We start from the raw sequence: 22,258 nt of genomic DNA on the forward strand, positions 1-22,258 counted from the left end.
GTTTTTGCTTTGGTGTTATAGAGGAGAGAGCTGTGAATGTACTGTCGGATTTGAAAGCTTTGAGCCTTTGGATTCAACTGGTTACTTTTTGCCTTGAGTGTTTGTTCTGGAATAGGTGTCCTAGTATGATGTGGCAGTGCTGCTGGTATTTATTTATGTTTAGAATTATGAATCTGAGTATTAGCAGTGCATCTCTTTCTTGGATAATCAAGATATAAGTCTGTTTTGCAGTGAGTTGAACATTTATAGATACTTGATACATTTTGTAGTGTGCTGATCAATTTTTTTATTTCTGGATATCTGGAACAGTTTGCAATTATCGATGATAATGGATAAGAATGATAATGGCAACAGATACATAGATCAAGTTTCTTCAATGAAGTCGTTCTTTATTATTTTCATTATTGCGCTTTCATCTTAAAATGCAAATTTTATTGTGAACCTGTTTTTCTGCAGTGTGGTTTGTCAAAAATGTTCTTTCATCATAGCATGGAGCCTCAAGTTTTGGTTTTGGTTCTTCAATGGGTCGTTGTATACAATTTTTATTTATTTTTGGGCTTTGATTTCAAGACGTATGAATTGAAGTTTGAACATGTTTTTCTAGTTTGTCAAAATAATAACCTTCTAATTTGTTATAAGTTTTTCCTTTTGTATTCTTGTCATTTGCGATATATATAAAACATAAGAATAAGAATCTTCTATCCTACATGGGTGTAGGTATGCAGCGAATATGCAATTGGTGATGTACTTGTTATTGTGCTTCCATTCGGTGATCTCTTTTCTAACTATGAATTTTTCATGTTTCTTTGTTTGTTTTGAGGATCTAAGTATACTTGATTCCTTCGTCAGTTTCTGTGGTGTTACAGCGGTGAGAGACTATGAATTACTGTGCGACTTGAAAGTTGTGGTAGATATTGTTAAGGAAATGCTTTGAGCCTTTGGATATAGCGGGTCAATTTTCATTGAAATTACTTGTTCTAGGATAGGTGTATGCTTTTTATGTTAAGAATTACAAATCTTAATATTTGGAGAGATTCAGTATTTATGATTCTGTAGTACATGTCTATCTTTTTCTTGGATAATCTCCGTATATACATCTGAATTGCAGTGTGTAGATACTTGCTACTATGGATAAGAAAGGAGAGTGAAGATAAATCATGTTTCTTCAATAAGTCATTCTTTACTATTTTTACTTTCCAGCTTTGTTCATATGACATACAAATTCAATTGCGAATATACTTTTCTGCAGCATACTTTTCTTAGCGTAGAGTCTTTATTTGTTATTTTTCTATATGGTTTTGCAGGAGAGGTTATCTATAAACAAATTAAACACACAATTCCTGCTGGTTCTTTCTTCCTATTATTTCATATTTCATATTTTTGTATTCTCACTATTTTTTCTTTGGTACTCTGGTCTCTTGATGTTGAGGTTTGATTTGGTGCTTGCTGGTTACTACTAAAAACAGAAGAATATATTGAGATATTCGTTTATCTATTTTGCAGCAAGTTGAATTCTGGATATATGGAACAATTTGCGATTAAAATGGATAAGAACGATAATGGCTATAGATACATAATCAAATTTCATCAATAAGTCGTTCTTTATTACTTTTTATTTTGGCATTTGATTGCAAGACATACAGACTGATTCCTTCTGGTTCTGGTTCTATTTTTCTTTTGTTTGATATTCATGTTTTATATTCTTATTCATTTCTGCTCTTTTGATTTTGTTCTGCGCTTTTTACTACTATTGTATCCATGCTTCTCATTCATTCTTGGGATATAATTGGTCATTTTTTTTAATTATATGTATTTATCCCCAAATAATAGTTCTTTGATTGTGTACAAGCTAGTGTTGAAGTTTTTGCATTTCTTCTAGTGTTGAAGTTGTGTGTTTCAGTATCCGCAACCTGAGTATTACTCTATCATAGGGTACAAGATTCTGGAATAACGTTTTGCACTTTCCAAGATGAGAAATTTTGGACAATTTGGTTACTTCATATGTGTTGTTTGCTTTTATGATTTGTTCGTTGGTGACATAATTACTTTGTTGGGGAAGGTTTTTCATAATTTGCTTTTGTTGCTTTTATTTTGATTTGTGATTTATGATGATGATGATTGTACTCCTAAAATGATATCATCTTCATTACAGTTCCCCAAGGACAAGGCTTTGTTGCCAAGGTACACAATTCAATCACTTTTCACTTCAATCCTCCTTGATCACATAATCGTTGGAGTGCTACTGCTAACATGTTTTGTAGGTACCTTCCCCACCGTGATTCACCGTAAATATAATGCAACCGTAGCTTCCTTAAGCCTCACCATTGGAGTTATCTCATTCTGATTCGGTCAGAACACTGTACTAGGAGGAAGCCAAAGATGTGATTTCATATTGGATGGAGTTTGTTCCAATGAATCGTCTTCTCCAGCAAACTTTAATTTGGTCATCTCTTCTTAGACTCTTCACATTTTCAGTCTTTTGTTTGATAATCAGCATCTACTTTGTCAGTTCCTTTGTCTTTTCTGTGTGGGTGTTACAGGAGAGATAACCTATAAATCTGTGGTTTGCTGTGGAACCCGTGGCAGGCAGGTTCACACATACGTACCGTGAAACCGATAATTTTTTTTACTTACATGTGTATACTTATTTTGAGATTTGGGATATCATTGGGTTTTTCGTGTATCTGTATTAGGAAAGTCAGTATGAAGCATTTAAGATTCTAGGGTACATATATCTTTACCCTCCCAAGGATGCGTAATTCTGGACAGCTTGGTTTGGAACTTTTATGTTCATCTGTCACTTCCTTTGTTAAATTTTTTCTATATTCTTGTATTCTTGTCATTTCTATTCTTATTGTCTAATCAATTTACTTCTTTGTTCTACATCTGGCTTTTTTATCTGAATTCCGACAGTGCAGAAGTTTACATGAGGAAGTTGGTGGGCATCTCGTTGTAATGCTGATATGAGACTTGGTTTGAAAAATTATGCTAGTATTCTTTCTTCTGTTCTTTTTTACAACCTATTTTTCCTAGCTTAAGCTTTTCTGTAAATGTATCATGTGCTGTTGGCAGAGAAAGTTTTACATGGGTTTGGTGTACAACAGAAGTTTCCTTCTTTCTCAATCACACTGCACCTTTTTAATTCGCCATCTGAAGTGGAGAATATTAGAGATGATGAGTTTCTCTGCCACTTTGTACACCATTGAACAAATTAACAACGACACATGAACCATAATGTTCTGACGGACGTGTTATCTAATTGCTAGGCTTTAATTTGGCGATTTGGTGATCTCTATGCTGATTATGAATTCTTTACATTTCGGAATAGTCGTTTCAGCATTTGCTTCTTGATTACTTTGTCAAAGCTTAGGGTGAGGTTATCACATACTCCACCTTTATCTTTGAGTGACATGTATTTCTTCCGGTGTTGAAGTTTGTGTGTTTTTGTATCTGTAACTTCAGTTTTACTCTGTGGTTTTGCATACAAGCTTTTGGAGTAACACTTCCCTTCCCAAGATGAATTTTGGACAACCTGTGGTAGGTACTGTTTGTTATGATGATTTGTTTGTTGCGGATCAATTGGCTATAGTTGCCCTAGGACTCCTCTGGTATTTCTGCTGTTATTTTTTATTTGTGATTTGTATACTCCTAAAAAGATATCCTCTTGGCTATAGTGGCCCTAGGACACCTCTGGTATCAGGTTGAAGCTTAAATTATGACATTTCATATTGATTACAAGATATTCCAAATTGGACGGAAATTTGTTCCCATGAACTATCATGTTCTGCAGGTTGTGTTCTATGCTTGATTTGGTCATCTCTACAAATAAAGACTCTTCACAGTTCAGAGACTAGTCAAGATAAAACCAACCAGTAATTTGGCCTTTGGAAAGCAAAGGTTAACATACGATCATTCAATTCAGTCTTGGGATCAAACCAGTAAATTTTTCACATCTGTTCGTTTTGAGATTGGGGATGTTTGTCTTTTGATGGTGTCCTGCTAGTGTTGGTGTTTTTTGCTTTGTTTTTGTAGCCAGCTGCATGAACATTGATGCAAACAAGATTCGAAGTATATCTCTTTGCCCGCACCAAGGATGAGGAATTCTGAACTGCTTGGTTTTGGCTCTCTCTTGTTCTGTTAATTTATCACTTCCTTTGTTATGATTCTTTCACTGTTTTCTTGTCCTTTGTTACACATAAGAATAAGAATATGAATTCTCACCCAGATGGGTTTTTGTCACAGTGAGGAAGCCTAAATTATTGTCATTTCACAGGAAGCACCAATCTGCAATTAGATGTATTCGCATTGTTGTATGCTAAATCTGTGGTGATCTCCACCCTGACTAAGAATTCTTTGCGATTCTGTCTCTTGAGGATCTAGTTTTTCTTAATTCCTTAGAAGTTTCATGTAGGTGTCACAAGAAGGATATCGACAGCGAGATGTGCAACATTGTTACAGAGGTGATAGCCTATGAACGTAATGTTGGGTAAAACTCGTCATTTTTATTTTAATGTACTTTTTCTGGATTTGGGCAATTGTGATGGTGTGATGTGGCAATACTTATTTCAGTTGTTTATCAGAAATTTGAGTATTTGGACGGCTTATGATTTTGTAGTACATCTGTCTTTTTCAAGATGCGGAGTTGAATATATATGATTATGGGGTGCATTTTTAGCTTGGTTATGATGTGAGTTTTGTGTCACTTTAATCACGATCATTGAGTTGGATAAATCTAATTTCATCATTGAATTGTGTTGTATTTTTTTCTCATGCTGTTTCATTTGGCTTCCTGCTGAACAGTAAGGTTTAATATGGTGACAAGTACTCTTTCCTCGCGCCAAGGATGAGGAATTCTGCTTGGTTTTTGGCTCTCTTTTATTTTGTTAATTTACCACTTGCTTTGTTATGATTCTTTTACAATTTTCTTGTCGTTTTAATATATAAGAATCTCTGCTCCTAAATGGGTATAACTGTCAAATGGGCATCCGTCATAGTGGGAAAGCATTTGGTGATTTCTACTCCGATTATGAAGGAATTCATGTTTCTTTCTGTTAGGAATGTAATGTGGAATAAAACTGGTCATTTTTATGTAAATGTACGTTTTATGGATTGGAATGGTTGTTTCTTAATGGTGTCATGTGTTTATGTTGATTTTTGTGTCTTGTTTATCAGATTGGGAGAGCTATAAAATTTGTGATTCTGTAGTATTTGTTTTTCTAGATGAGGAGCTGAATATATATGATTCTGGTGTACATCTCTTAGCTTGGTTATTGTGTGAGTTTTATGATACTTCATTCACGATCATTGCCTCTGGAATCATGGATGAATCTAATTTCGTCATTGAATTGTTTTGTATTTTTTTTTTTTTTTTTAGGCTTTGATCTGGCTTTCTGTGTTGAAACAATTAAGTCTCTATAGTGTCAAGCCTCGAGTATAAGTTATTGATCATTGTTTATGTATTGAATTCTTATTGTTTATGCTTCTTGATTTACAGGAAAGATAAATATATCAATGTGCGACTATGGTGGAGATTATAATCAGTTGGGTGTTTACATACCCTTAATACTATGCTTTCTTACAGATGCTTGTCCTAGATTTGTTATTTGTTTGTATCATTCCAGAGAATCTGTGTATGTTTGGGGATGTTTCAATTTTGTGCAGTGTTCCAAGGACTCGTCAGTATAATGGGGCAGCCTAAATTGTGTCATTTCATATTGATCACAAGATCTTGCAAATCAGAAGGAAAATTGTTGCAATGAAACATTGGGTGTGTTGAATACTTATACTTCCCACTGTTAAAAGACTTAAATATGGTCATTTCTACTCGGCATCTACTTTTCGCATTTTCTTTGAGTTATCTGTGGGGTGTTTGATTTCTTATGAATATGTGCTGTGTTGTGGAGCCCGTGGCAGGCTGAGGTTAACATACTATCCGTTCAATTCACAGCCTTGGGATCTGTCATGTTTCTACTTATATGTGTTGTGTCCTGCTAGTCTTGGTGATTTTATGTTTCTGCATCAGGAACATGAGAACTGAAGCATTCAAGATTCTAAAGTATATCTTTTCTCTGAATTAGGAATTCTGGACTAAATTTACTTACGCTGCTTTGGCGCTTTACTTCATCCATCTGGTATAGGTAGGTGTAGCCCCTAAATTTTATATTGTTTCACTTGGAGGAACGGAATCTACAAATTGGTTGTGAAATGTTCTCATTGTTGTTATGCTTTCATTTGGCGATCTCTACTTTGACTATGATTCGTTTTGCAGAGAACGGTTCTAGATAAATTGAATTGAACCGTGAACATGATTCTGAATTCTTGATTCTAAAGTTTAGTTTTGTTTGTTCGTAAGATCCGTTGCTCAGACTTGTTTGATTCGTCATGTTTGGATTTCTGGCTTTGCTTTGTTGATCTGAAGGGCATTTCTTGATTTCCTCTTGGATTCTTGTTTCTTGATTCTAAAAGTTGATTTTTCACGTTTCTTGATTTTCGGAGAACAGTCATGGATAGATAAATCAAATTTCTTCAATGAATTTTTTTTTACTACTTTTATTTATTTTTCGGATTTGATTTTAAGACGCCGAATTGAATTAAGAACATGCTTTTCTGCAGTGTGGTTTGTCATAGCATGGAGTGGAGCCTAGAATTATGATTTGGTGATCTCTATTAAGTATCAACCTTCTTTACAGCATGGTTTTGTGTATATGAACAAAATAATATGGTTTCTCGTTTTGTAAATTGTCAATAACAAACACTAATAACTATTTACATAGATGCAATCATGAAGAAAAATTAAATAGTAATAAGTAATATAAAATCTAATCTTTAAAGATATTCTAAAGGTACTAAATATTTTTTTTGATATTTTAACGGTTTGATCTTCATGTTATGTAATCTTAGGTTTTATTTGGTTGTTGGTGTTGATCTTAAAGTTTGTTGTGCTATTTTTCTTGATCTGCTACTATTATTAAGTTTCTTTTGTCATTTTCTTGTGAAGCAGATGCATGATTATCACCTCTTGTTGAATTGTGAATTGAAAACAATGTGAATTATTTTGACTGTACAGTGGATCCTAAAAAAAAAAAAGTTTGTATCGAATAAAATATATACTTCGGCTTTCTTGTATTAAAACTTTAGCTTGTAAACACAAAAGTACTGTACGCGCATGTTTCGAAACAATGAACTTCAGTTATGATGAAGCAATCAAGTTTATTTTCATACACACTTCTTGGATTGTGAATTATTTTCAAGACATTTATTCTCCGTGGAGTTTTATTGTGCAATCTTCTCGACAAGTCTATTTTGATGACAAGTTTATTGAGGCGTGGTGAATGTTGGTATTGAAAAGTTCAGTTGTAGGGTTTCCTTATGCCATTAATACATTTAAGTTTTTGTCTTGTAATCAATCTGACAGTGTGAAAGTTACAAAATTCTGGATAAATTTGGAGTGAACAGCTTTGTGGAGCTCTCTTCCTAACTATGAACTTTTGATCATGGACTTGGTTTGGAACTCTCTTCATTTATTCTTAGCTTTTTCTACAACTATTTGTGGCAACGTGATTTTATTGAACATGTATGATGTATCATATGGTGTTCACAGGGTGCCACAGAAGTCTTCTTTCTTTATCACCTTGTTAACTTTTCTGTCTGAAGTGGATAAATTACAGATGAGTGCCCCAATCACCTTGTCATGTTTTGTTGGCTGCGGTATATATTTTCAACTATTGCTGGGATTAATTTGGTGATGTGAATTTAGATTTTAATATCTCTGCATACACGATTCTTGTTTATTCATTATTCCCTGCTATCTTGGCTGAGATTATCCGATAATGGTGATTCATCCCTGGGATATAATTGGTCTTTATTATATGCATATGTATTTCTTTCCTGAATAATTATTCTTTGATCATGTTCAAGATGGTGTTGATTGTGTATCCAGAACCTTCGCACTCCTCTAACATATATTACTAGAGTTTGGAATGACTTTTTGGCCTTCCCAAGATGAGGAATTTGGGACAACTGGATATAAACTTGATTCTGGTGATTTGTTTGTTTGTGATAACTTAACTTTCTTGGGGAGGTTTTCTAAATCTTCATTGTTTTTATTGTGATTTATGATGATGATAATCCTAAAATGATACCCTCTTTATTATAGTGGCCAAAGGACCCGTGTATTTGGAAGAAGCCAAAATCATGTCATTTCTTTTTTTTTTTTTGAGGATATAGTTTCCTCTGATAAGGTGCAAAAACTGGTTATGTTGATCTGAGAATTAATTTTCAACAGAAATATATAACATATATTTCGTTAAATAGTGTCAATGTCAAATGCCTGATTCGTTTTCTGTTGTGTTTTGTAAGCAAAAGAATAAGGTGCTTCGCTCCAACCAAGTTTTTTTAATTGAGTAGAAGCAAAAATTGAGGAAGAAAGGAATAATAGTTATTGATCAGCTTCTCTATTTTGAAGTTTTCTTTATTCTGGAACGTTCAAAAGAGGTTATAACAGCAGTGTAGTGCATCTCAACACAGCAAGGTAAGGAATAATAATATTAAAGAAGATTATAACTATTATTCCTCAAAGCACTGCTCAATTACTAAGAACAAAATTTGATCAATGAGAGTGCAGAGCAGGGAGACAGTTGATACATATAGAACAAGATAAAACACCATGACCAAACTATAGAGTAACAGGGCTAGTATATAATAATCTATGCAATAGAAAAACCACAATCCAATTAAGCAGTAGCAACAGAAAAGATCTTCTAGCTATTGTTCAAAACAAAAGCTCCGAACTTCAGCTGATTGATAATGCAGGTCTCCTAGTCCACTAGTTAAGGTAAACTTTGATGTCAAGGAAGCTCTAAGGAGGCTCAAAGCCTCCACAAGTAAAGAGAGTATAAAAGAGGTTAAGATAACAGCAAAAAAGGAAGAAGACAAATTTCCGTAATAAATAAGAGTCACCTTACCTCAACTTCACCAATGCTAATCACCTTCACTTCTAGATCATCAAGGGGAATGCTAGATTCTTTAAAATATGAAAGGCAAGAATTAGCAGAAAGTGGTTTTACTGTTAGATCATCTCCTACACCATATAATGCTGCTTTCTTCACAAATCCTACAACACCTTCTCTTGACTTGTTGGGGGATCTTGGATCCAGTTAAGTCAAGACTTTTCCATTAAAAATTGATGACATCCGCCCGCTATCTTTGTTTCTGTGTTTACATAAGATTTAAGAATAGAATTATACACTTGCAATGGAAGCCCAGTACCATAATAATATGTCGTGAGTGGTGGTTGTATATCTGGAATGTTGAGGTGTTGGTTTGGACAACCAAAATGTGGTGCTACACCAGGATTGAGTAACACAGAAGTGGGGACCAAGTTCTCTACACTCTTGTACAAATTACCAACACATCCAGCAAAAGAGTTAGCTACCAAAACCTTTACAGTGGACCCTAATGGCATGGTAAGGAAGCTAAAAATGAAGAAATTCTCCACCGCTTCTGCGAAGATTATCTTTTTCTGAGATTTACTTTGCTCTACCTTAATATATGTTCTATTGTTGTCAGTAGTGCAAGGCCTTACTCTAACTGCTGATGAAGATTGGTTAGGCGGGTTGTCTTGGTTCCAGGAGCAACTTTTCAGAATTGCATTTGTTAGCGGTTCATGAGAGGTCAAGCTATACTTGAGTATGTTCAATATCTATACATCAGAATGGAAGTAATCAATTATATCTATACATCAAAATAGGGGGTAACTGTAACATTGATAAAAAGAAATAGATGAAAAAAGAGTAATTTTACTAAATGACAATAGACAAGATCGTTTCCCAAATGATTTCATGTTTTTTCGTTCACATGGAAGCTAGTAAAATGTACAAGATGTCTCCTATTTCCTCTGAGTATGCATGATATACTCCTATAATGCATTAATATCCCTGTTAAAAAATATGGACTAGATATGACAACTTTTGTTACACTGTGTTTGATTTTAAAACTGTTCTTGGTACTGGAGAAATTGGGGATCAAGGGATAAGACAAAAACTGAAATTCTTGTCCCCATAAAACCACGGGACAACCTTTTGTCCTCTGCACAAGTTGTCTAAAATACCAAAATAACCTTATGTCCATCAAACATCGTACAACACAAAATTTGTTCAATACCTTAAACATTTGTCTTGTGTTATTCTGTTCGGTACTTATATTTTGCGGATCAAACGGACCCTAAATGTGCCTCACAACATGTTTCTTCTATTTCTTGGTGTTTTTTCTTGTATTGGGTCGAAATTCTCATACCCCTAAATGTGCCTCTTAGCATCTTTCTTCTATTATCATTTGCTTGTCAAAACTAAAATCTTAAGCTTCTGAATATTAATTCATGTTGTGCCTTCATGGCCCTCACAGAGTCACTGTATACCAATTAAACTTGGCACAAGCTACCTGTGTAGCAAATTTGAAATTTAAGACCTAGTGAATAATTAGAGTTCCTAGGACTAACTGATATATTCTAAAGGGTGAAGCATACTGCAACATAAAATCATCATGTTAAGGTTCATCATTTAGACGTTCCTAAGATCCTATGCAAGTAAAAAATAAATCTGCAATGTGAGATAGATACGATTACCTCCTGCTTGCCAATGTTATGTGTGATTTCCTCTAGCTGAGTCAAGTCTGAATACCCCAATTCCTTCAAAAAGTACAAGTCATAGTGGAACTTGGCACAATCTTCAAATCGTCGAACACCAAAAAAGTTGGTCCATTTTCTCTAACAAAGACTCCATTTTGGGCATCCACAATAGTACCTTTCTCCTGACCCTTAGAATCCAAATTTTGAGGTTGTGTATTTATTGGTTTTCCACAAGTGCATTCAAGGTTTTTAAAAGTAGTAAACGTCTTACAAGAATCACACACAAAAATCTTACTTGATGGCTCAGTGTCATTAACATTCAAGAACAGCTTCATGCACAATGCTTCACAGGGATTCCTGGGATGCAGTAACATTAGCATTGTTCCAAACATCGTTTGAGTCGAGGTTTTGGACAGTTTGGTAGAGGTTGTTGATACTGCCAAGGAATATAATGGTGATGATTCTGAGAGTTGTGGTTGGTGGATAAAAGGCGAACAATGGTGCCAAGTGGAAAAGATAAGAAGCTGAAAAGAGTGCCAACAAAGTCTTTGGTTGCTTCCACAAATACAACTTTGTTGCTTTGTTCGTGCATTAAGATTTTCAGGGGAATTGTTTTTGTATCTTCTTGAGGTTGTTCAGAAGCAATGGCAGCACGTTGTTGTATATAACTCAGAAGTCAGAGAATTGAAATGGAATGGATTATTTTATGTGATTTATTTACTACTATTAGATTTTTAATACATTATCAGAAATTGAAATATCAACCATCTCTTTGTTTTTTTGTTGATAAATTTCTCTATTTCCAGAGTACTACTACACCTTCCTATGCCATTGTATTAATTACCATTCATTGTTCAATTCTCCATTCAAACCGTTTAAAAAAAAAAACCTTCACTCAAACAATTATCCAAATTCCTAGTATTTCTTATTGGAAAATTATAAAGATTGCCATTAGGATACTTGTTAAGGTAGCTGGTTTCCGATGAATCTTACAGAAAGATTCATGGATTTTTCCCTGAAAACTATTATTTGAAAGAAACAAGATTTGTATGTAAGGTAGCTGGTTTCCGATGTCTGAAAAAAATAATTTGTGTACTTTGGAATGAAAAAAATAGGGCCTTGCAATTGGTTAAAGCTAAGATCAATCACAAAAATGTTAGAACTGAAGTTCGAGAAACTCCCTTCCAAATCAGTAAAAAAGTTATGGGAAAGATTCAAGTTCATGAGAGAATCAAGATGCCAAATCCAATTAGGTATTGGTCCTTCAATCTGGTTGTTAGATAGGCGAAGAGAGATTATTGTTGACTGGTTTTTCAAGAAACTAGGGATTCCTGATAGCTTGCAGAACTCCAACCGTAGAATTCTCAACTTCGGAAAGGATGACATGTCATGATGATCTTTGAAGTTGACATCAACCAAAAGATCATTATACTGCCCTAATACAGTTAAATTACTTAACCTTCGTATGACGTCCAACTTTATCGTGCCACTAAAGTTGTTGTAAGAAAGGCTAATGAAACGAAGTGTTCAAAGGGTAAAGACAGACAAAGGAATAAGCCCATGTAAATTATTACTGGTGAAGTCAAGCATCTCCAAAACAGGTAAAGATGTGTTGTCAAACTCACCCAAGATACCATTGAGTTAATTGTACGGAAGCTTTAGTTCTAGCAAATATGGGAGCTTAAGCAGAGATGATGGCACAGTCCCAGTGAAATAATTGAACCCTAAGTCGATGCTTACAACTTTTGTAAGGCCATCGTAATGGCTGGATGGTAAATCCCCGCTCAAATGGTTGAGAAATAGGTATAGATATGTGATGTTCTTGGACACATTGAATGAAGGGAGTTGACCTGTGAGGTTATTGGAAGACATGTCTAGATAAACAAGTTGGCCGAGTTCTGACATTGAACTTGGAAGTTTTCCATTGAATTGGCAGTAAGATAGATCAATGGTAGTCAACTGCTTCAGATTGGAAATGGTATTTGGAATCGGTCCTAAGAAATTTGTATTGCGGAGATTCAAGTATTGAAGAGATGCAAATGGTGGGAAATTTGGCAAAGAACCATGAAGATATTGATGGTCTGTTGTAATTCAAGCCACAACTACTAAGTTGTAGGACAGTTAAATTGGAGAAATATTTGCAAAGGAAGATGACACTATGCTTTGACAATTTGTTTTTGCTCAATTTTAGGACAGATAGTGAATGAAGCTTAGCTAGTGAAGGATCAATATGTCCAGAGAGATTGCATGATGTCATGCTCAAAACATGAAGCCCCTTCAAAGAAGATAAAGCACGACCCCATTCCTCTCCGCTAGAAGTTATTGCAACACTATCTAGAAACAATTCTGTGATATTTGTGAGGTTTTGCACAAGCATTGCTATATTTGGTTTCTCCAGTTTTAGACCATGATGTGAAGTAAATATAGAAGACAAATCAGTTTGTGAGAAAAATTATGATAGCGCCCCATAACCAAACGAAGAGCAAAGGAGAATATCATACTATTTTATCTTGAACAAAACCGTCATTGTGGTCTTTTACACACATTCCGATACCCACTTTACGGCAAAGACTGCATCCACATTACGTTTTACCGACAGGTGGTTTTACCTACTTAGCACAAGTTGGTCAAAGTATCAAGCTTATTCGTTAACTTGATGGTCTTGATAACATATCAAATAATTTTTAATTTTTATATGGATGATCTATATGATATAAAATTTCAATTTAACGGTAAATTTTATAAAATTCGTGTTCAATCAACTTAGCCACCTATTTTTGCCATTGATTTGAAAATGATGTTGCATGTTAGACAATAGTTATAACAAACATCATCCACGTCTTCCCACAACCTGCAGTTACGACTTTTTCAAAGACTCTACATAGTTGCACATTAGTTTTTTTTTTTTTTAATCAAGATCTGAACCATGATTCTCCGACTCTTTTTAACCATTAGTTCAACTAGTTGAACTATTGATTTCACCTATCTTTAAGATAGTATGAATGAAGTCAATGAACAATTGGAGCTTTTTTTTTTTAACAAGATATTTTCTTTTTGACAATATATGGAACAATTCAAGCTTTATCAATTACTTTTTTTATCACATTATTTAATTTTAATTTAAATTAGCGAAACATAAACGAAAGAATATAGTCAAAAAATAAAAATTCTAACAAACAAAAGAAAAACAAAAGAATTTATTCAAAAAATAAATAAATAATTTATTTGGCTTTTTCAAAATAATAATAAAATAAATGAAGATCTAACCGTTGTTTGTTTCTTATCTTTCTTCTCCCTCGAGTCCTTTATCGAAACTGTCATCGGAATAACGGTGGTTTCATCTCTAACTTCCCCGAGACGGCGCAACTAAACTAACTGAATAATGGTCGTTAATAGATTGAAGAGGGAGCAATGTGACCGAACAAAGCATGATTCTAGTTTCTCTCGCTGGAAGGTTCTATATCTCTCTATTATTGTCTTATTAATTAATTATGTGTAATGTGTTTGATTTTAATGCTTTTTTAATTAAATCAATCTGTTGCAAATACTAAATCTCCATTTGTGTCATCAGATCTAATAATGAAAAATCTTACCCAATAATCTCTCAAATGTGTATTTCAATTCAACCACATTTCAATCAGTATTTATATTTACATGAAACTGAGTTTATATACTCCATAGTATAGTTTTTAACTAAGCAACTGAAGCCGTAACAGAATGGCTATAACTGATTGCTTACTAATTCATCCAACTGTTCAATTTGGTTATCTTGTTTGGTTTAGTTACTGATGTTATAAATTGCTTTCAGATTCTTATTGGTCCTTCTGATTGGGAAGACCATTCCAAAGGAAATGAAGGATCTGCCAGATACAGGATTCACAACCTTCCTCAGAAATTGTGTCCGGGAGTGTACGAGCTTGGTGTAGCTGTGTCACATAATGGTTTGGGGAGACAAATTTACAAGCTTACCACTGACCCTCGCCGCGTAGTTGTGGTTTACCTTGGTAAAGCTGACAATGTGAGAGCAAGACTCCAGCGTTATGGAAGGACTGGAGCTCATTTGAGTAATATCTGTTCATCGGATGATTCATCTCTTCAGACCGGAAGGTCATTGTTTCAGGAGATATTTTCGCAAGGCTTCCCAATTGTTTATAGATGGGCTCCTGTAAGTACATATCAGTTATTTCATTTGCATTTTTAATTTTGATATCAACATGGGTTCAGAAGTTAAGCTAGATGACTATTAATTAGCTTCAGCATCTTAGGTTTTGAATATACATATTATTATTGTATGATAGTATAAGGTATAACCCATAGAAAGGTTTTGGATAAATCGGATAAAATTTGGTCACCTTGGTAAAGCTGACAATGTGAGAGCAAAACTCCAGCGTTATGGAAGGACTGGAGCTCATTTGAGTAATATCTCTTCATCGGATGATTCATCTCTTCAGACCGGAAGGTCATTGTTTCAGGACATATTTTCTCAAGGTTTCCCAATTGTTTATAGATGGGCTCCTGTAAGTACATATCAGTTATTTCATTTGCATTTTTAATTTTGATATCAAGATGGGTCGGACATAACCACACTGAACCTAGAGACGGGTTTAGTGTCGGATATAACCACTCTGAACCTATCTCTAACACAGCCCTAATTGTTAGCTCTATTCCATCTGTGATGAGACTCTTGTAAATGAAATATTCAAGCTGAAATCTATGTAATTTGGGTAGTAATCTTGTAGTGAAGTACTACTGTTAGAGTTATGTTTGAGTTTGAGTATATGGTAAAATACTAAAAATATCTGATATAATTTTTAGTCATAATTGAATGATCACTTTAGAATTTTATTTCAATTGTCCTTCAGGCTAACTTTGGCCCGCAACGCATCAGCTTTCTTCAGATCTAGAGACCGGTTAAAATTAAAAAATGATGCAATCAACATTTAGGACAGGGTTGGGGACATCTAGAACCTGTCCCAACTTGTGTCTTGCCCACCCGTAGTCTATTATGAGAATTCATTGTTATGCTTATACCTAAATATCTTTGACAGAATTCAAAATCTAGTTGATGCGAAGTGTTGCATCTTATGAAATTTGGCACAGAATATTGAATAGAACAAATGCACATTTGTATAGTTAAGTGCAATATTTTTAACTAAAATGTTTTATTTGTGCAATACTGTTTGTTGAACAGATGCAAAACGAGGGAGATGCCCTAAGAACAGAAGCTCAGCTGCTTAGTACATTTGATTATGCATGGAACACAATCAGTAATGGTACACGGCGGCCTGATGATATTCTTCAAATGCTCAACAAACTTGCTTCAGGCACTAGAACATTTTCAGATGTGACTAAATTGCTTCTTCCCTTCACTCAGAGGAAAGTGGGGATACCAATTAAATCGAGTAAACTGCCTCTGACAGATGACAAATTAGATGAAGCTGACAATGGTAGCTATAATATCCTCTCCCGTGTGTTCAAATTCAACAGGTCACGTCCTAGGATAGTTCAGGATACCACTAGTAGGGCCATTCATGAGAATGCAAAAATTTGCGGAGTAATATTGGCTGACGGTTCTATTTGTCAGAGGCCACCAGTTGAAAAAAGAGTGAGGTGTGCTGAACACAAAGGAATGAGGATAAAGGTGTCCACTGCCAAAGCAATCAGAGCACCCAAGTTAGAATTAGAAACTATTGTAGGTAATGCCTATAGGTACCAAAATGTTAGCCAAGATGTAGAAGAGCCTCCACAAAGAAAGGTCGAGAGTCATGTTCAGGAGAGTTTCACCAAAACCCTTATATGCGGAATCATCTTGGATGATGGATCTACTTGTACAAGACAACCAGTTAAAGGAAGAAAAAGGTGCCATGAGCATAAAGGGGAGAGAATACGTGGAAACCAGAAATAATTGAATTTGGGAGTACACAATTTCGCATAACAGATTTAGAATATGATTATACTAAAGACAAGTGCTATGCACAAACAGCAAAATGTACTTATTCAAGCTTACACAGAGTTTTGTTAAAAGCAAACCATATGAATTTAGGTGATGGTTTTTGCTTTACAAGGCAACAATGTGCGTGGAGCGTTAAGGGTCAAAGGGAGAAAGCGGTTCAAGGGCTTGCCTCGCATATATGGATTTATGTAAGTATCAGAAATTGGCATTGTTGTAGAAATAGCAAACAGCTCTCTAGGCAAAAGTCAAATAGTTGTAGCTAATAGACAGTAAAATAAAAGTGTTGGCGATACATAGACATTAAAAAAAAAAACTGTATTTGTATTAAAAAAATGTTGGCAATACAAGTTATTTCCTTGAAGGTTGTATTGTATCTGTTTGTATAAAAGCTTAGTTGTTGATACAGTGAGGTATATAGACCTTGTTTCTGATTTCCAGTACATCATGAATTGTATATTGAGTTGAGTTGAGCCTATTAAATCTTGTTGCAGTACGTTGTTTTATTTAAATGTATTGTATATTTCATAATTGTTTATCCTCATCATAGGTGCTGATTATTTATATATTTGTAAATCCAGTTCAGTATACAAAGATGTTTATCCTGCCTTTTAGCACTTTCTAATGTTTGAAGGTTATGTCGAACTCAGATAATTTGAGTGACCATTTGAGCATTCTTCTCACCATTTAGAAGGTCATGTTGGTTTCTCTTATGAGAATGGTGCTTATGGCCTCGGATGACACAACCAAGTATAAATGTAGCTTTTCGCCTTGTTTAGGTCGAGATAGTATGGGTCGTTCTGATAGTGCTCATTTAAAGTGTTGAAGTGTTGTTTCACACTCATTTGTCCATTCGAACGCTGATTCTTTTCGAAGGAGTTTGAAAAGAAGTTCCGCGTGTTGGGAAAACTTTGCCACAAACCGGGATAACAAGGTTAACTTGTCGTTCACAATTTGTATTGACCTTTTCAAATCAAGTGTAGGCAATTCGAAAAATGCTAGACATTTATTAGGGTTAGCTTCAATTCTGCTTAAGTAGAATCCTAGGAATTTTCCAGCTCATACCCCAAATGTGCATTTTTCCGGGTTGAATCTCATGTTGTATTTCCTCGCTTGCTTAAATACTTTCTTTACGTGGAGAGTATGATCGATTTCCAGTTCGAATTTAACGGTCATATCTTCTATGTACACTTGGAGCATATCACCATTTCATTGGTAAGTGGCACCTGTGTTTTTTAAGCCGAAAGGAATTACATTATTACATTATAGTAAAAAATTTGAATTTAGTCATAAAAGTTGTTTTCGTTTTGTCAATTCCAGTCATTGGTATTTGATTGTATCTTGAGTAAGCTTCCCTAAATGATAATATTTTGAATCTTGATGAAATTATCTACTAGTTTATCTATGCTAGGTAATAGATAAACAACTTTAGGGCAATCCTTATTAAGATTGATATAATCAACACACATATGTCATTTTCCATTATTTTTCTTAACGAGTACAACATTAGACAACAATGTAGTATATTTAGCTTCCGAAATGAAATTTGCCTCTATGAGATCTTTTACAACTTTTTGAAAGCCTCCGCTTTTTCAAGAGATTGCTTCCAATGTCGTTGAACTGCAACTTTAGCACTAGGATATATGGTCAGTTGGTGACAAGCGACCTTAGGAATGATCTCGGGCATCTCTACAACACTCCAAGAAAAAAGATCAGCAATTTTCTTTAAGCAGGAGCATAATAGAGTTGCATTTTGACCAGTTCGGGAAGGTCAGCTCAGATCTTGACGCTCTTGGATGTGTCCTCGCCAAATGGTAAGTTCTCAAATTCACCATCGGGGATGAGGAGAAATATTTCTTTTCTCAGTGGCTCTTTCTTTTCTTTCTTTGGATCTTTAAGTTCTTTCTTGCTTAATCGAGAATTCAATTTTGACTCCATTTGACTTCGACCACATTTGGTATAGAGCTTTGATTCTTAGCATCAGTCTCAAAACATTTCCTCGATGCGGCTATGTTGCCATGTAAAGTTGTGACTTGTCTGTCTTTTATGTAGTACATCTTGAGATGGACAATCGAAGATACTATGAACAATTCAGCTAATGTGGGCCTCTCTATGATTCGGTTGTAGAGGGAAGGGTAGTCAACGACTAGGAATTGGACTTTTGACAAATTTTACCGATTTTCCTTCCACGAAGGTGACGATTAAGTTGACATATCCCTAGGTTGGTCGGCGATTCGTTGAAGCTTTATCGGTCAGCTTGAACATATGGAACCAGATTTTTCTCCGCGAGTTTGAGTGTTTTAAAGAGCTTGGTGTACATGACGTCGCATGAGGTTCCTCAATTGACCATTATTCGTCGACCGTCAAAGTTTGCCATGAAATCTCTTACTAGCAGAGGGATTCAATAGTTTGAGGGTTCTCCTAGTACTTCTTCCTTGCAGCAAGCCAAAGGGAGATATCCTTTCTTTTTCTTAAGAAACATTACGTGCTGAGGCAAGCACATGCTTAATAGCTCCTTGTATTTCCTTTTTACGGATCGTATGAAGACACTATTGAATCTGCCTCTAGATATGATTGATGTTATTGGGAAGTCTTCCTATGTGCCCATATGTGCATCATAGTGTTTCATAAATCATGCTCGTCTTCCACATGGAGTAGAGAGGAAGTCTTCTGGTCGTGACATGACCATAGCAACAAGGATATTGATGTTGTTTTCTTCCTCGGAGGTCAGATCTTCAGTGTCTTACCTTGCCTCCTTGGTTTCATTCCTCGGATTGTCATTTGATTCTGTGTATTGTCGTGGGTACCCTCGTTGGATGAAGATTTCTATGGTATCTTTTAAGTGAACACGATCTTTTGTGACTTAGGTGAAATTGAAAATACTTACCCTTCTCAGTATTTTCGATTTCACCGAAGTCACAGAAACGTTACAGAAGATTGTGTTCACTTAAAAGACGTAATAGAAATCTTCATCCTATGAAGGTAGCTACGACAATTAAAGGGAAATAATGACAACCCGAGGATAGAAACCATGGAGGCAAAGAAAGTCATTGAAGATCTAACTTCCGAGGAAGAGAACAACGTCAGTACCCCTGTTGTTAGGGTTATCTCATTACTAGAAGGCTTCCTCTCTACCCCCGTGGAAGACGAGGATGGTTCAATGAAACACTTTACTATGCATATGGGCACATGGGAAGATTTCCCAAAAGTCAATCATAAATGAATGCGGATTCAATAGAGTCACCATTGAATTCGTAAAAAGAAAATTTGATGAGCTACTAACTACTAAGTGTGTGCTCGACTCAGCACATATTGTTTTCTAAAGAAAAGAAAGGATATCTCCCTTTGTCTTTCTACAAGGAAGAAGTACCAAGAGGATCCCCGAACTACAAAATCCCTCTACTAGTAAGAGATTTCACGGCAAACTTTGATGTTCACAAAATTCTGGTCAACCAGGGAAGCTCATGCGACGTCATGTGCACCGAGCTCTTTTAAAACACTCAAAATCACGGAGAAAAATTTGGTCATTTACGTTGGAGTTGATCTGCAAGGCTTCAACAGATTCACGACCAAACTCTGGGGATATATCGACTTAATCGTCAACTTCGGGGAAGGAAAATCAATATATTCTATCAAAGCCCAATCCCTTCCCTCTACAACTGAATCATAGGGAGACCCACATTAGTTGAATTGTTCGCGGTATCGTCAAATATCTATCTCAAGATGAAGTACTACACAAAAGACAGACAAATGTTTTGAGTATGCTGTTAAGAATCAAAGATCCTTAACAAATGTGCACAAAGACAAGAGAGCTACCATTAAGCTCAAAGACACTGTCAAATTGGATGCTCGCTTTATTAAGAAGGAACTCAAAGAGTAGAGGAAAGAAAAAAAAAAGCCGAATCACCCCATCCCCGATGGTGAATTTAAGATTGTATGCTTTGGTGAGTAAACACCCAAAGGCGTCAAGATCAGAGCCGGCCTTCCCGAACTGGTATAAATGCAACTTTGCGCCTGATTAAAGGAAATTTCTTATCTTTTTGCTTGGAGTGCTGCAGAGATGCCCCTAATCGATCTTGAGATCGTCTGTCACCAATTGACCATAGATTCTATAATGCTAAAGCTATAGTTCATCGTCGTAGGAAGCAATCTCCCAAAAAATCAAGGGCTGTTGAAAAAACCGCAAAAGATCTCTTAGAGGCAAATTTTATTTCGGAAGTCAAATATACTACATGGTTGTCCAATGTTGTACTAGTTAAGAAAATAAATAAAAAATGGTGTATGTGTGATGATTATACCGATCTTAATATGATTTTCCCTAAAGATGCTACATCGTTTATGAATGCTTACTCAGGATATAATCTAATACCAATAGTTAAAATAGACAAAACGAAAACAACCTTTGCTTATATTTTTTTTTATTATTTCCTTCTTTCTTTTACTAAAAAAATTATATATATATATATATATATATATATATATATATATATATATATATATATATATATATATATATATATATATATATCATTAAATTGTAAGTTTAAAAATTAGTACTAAAAGTTGCTGATGAGGGCGTCAGTTGAATTTCAATATGATAGAAAAAGAAAAAAAACAAATGTTGGGATGTGCTAAATAAGCCGGAAAAAGTAAAATATATGTGTGATTTGGTGTTTATTGTTATACAAATTTACCAGCACTTTTATTGCTTTCCTCTAGTAATCATCAGATCTATCTAATTGCCTGTACACATGGTTGAGAGACCGATGTAGAAGTTTTGAAAGGAGAGGGTTAGATTAGATCCAACATAATTTAAAACCAATTTAAACAGAATTGAAAAAAGTAAAAAACAGAAGAAAACAAAAAGTTGAACATAGCATAAACAAAAAAATAAATTAAAAAACAGAATATGCATATAAACAAAGCAGAAATTTAAACAGAAAACTAAGTTTAAAAATAAATCTGATACACAAAATGGATGAACACTAAAATATGTATAAGTAGAGCTGAAAATGGTAATATAAAAAATAAAAGAGTAAAAACTGGAGAAAGAAATAGAGCATATAAAGAAGGAAATATAGAAGGAAAAAAATAGATGAAAATGCAAAACAAAAGAAATAAATATAAGAAACGGGAGAATGGAAAACATTACAAAATAATTAGATTCAAGTGGTTAATGAACTCTCTTTCAAATGAATCTTTCAAAAGAACTGAGTTCGTTTCTTGGAAAAAATAATTTTTTACTAAATTTTACTTACCTCGCTATAGAATTATGAATTACCAAATCCCCTAGAAATCCGAGAGTCGGCAAAGAGAAGAGATCGCACCATGTAGAGGAGAGATCAGGTGGAGTGAGATTACATCTGGGCGGCGGTGGCAGAGTATGAAGCACCAACACATACAATGAGACCATATGACACATTGATACATCGAGACTAATATTAATTTTATAAAAATAATCAACTTCAATGTAATTAAATTATGCGTGTCGGTGTCACAAGACAAATGTCGATTATATAATATGTTTTTAATCAGAAGTGTCGATACTATTGCATAATGTGGTTGTAACAGCTGGGTGGTAGCAGCGTTGACTTCATTAAGTATAGGAGGAAAAGATGGACAGATCGGACAATATTTTATTCACTTTTGTCTGTTAATTTCCTTAAAATCATTATTCTCTGTGA

General features: G+C 34.8%; 1 protein-coding gene and 1 pseudogene across 1 annotated transcript; one reads left to right on the forward strand and one right to left on the reverse strand.

Annotated features, from left to right (window-relative positions):
* Positions 1-404: 404 nt before the first annotated feature.
* LOC123891794 lies at positions 405-13,067 on the reverse strand (annotated as a pseudogene).
* Positions 13,068-13,888: 821 nt separating this feature from the next.
* On the forward strand, positions 13,889-17,057 carry LOC123893186 (protein EFFECTOR OF TRANSCRIPTION 2-like). The gene is made up of 3 exons (XM_045943115.1): positions 13,889-14,078; positions 14,433-14,789; positions 15,816-17,057. The coding sequence occupies exons 1-3, from the start codon at positions 14,007-14,009 to the stop codon at positions 16,527-16,529; spliced, it is 1,143 nt and encodes a 380-aa protein (XP_045799071.1). The 5' UTR covers positions 13,889-14,006; the 3' UTR covers positions 16,530-17,057.
* Positions 17,058-22,258: the final 5,201 nt, after the last annotated feature.

Source organism: Trifolium pratense, linkage group LG6 (assembly GCF_020283565.1).
Source record: "Trifolium pratense cultivar HEN17-A07 linkage group LG6, ARS_RC_1.1, whole genome shotgun sequence".
In the NCBI taxonomy this organism is placed as follows: domain Eukaryota; kingdom Viridiplantae; phylum Streptophyta; class Magnoliopsida; order Fabales; family Fabaceae; genus Trifolium; species Trifolium pratense.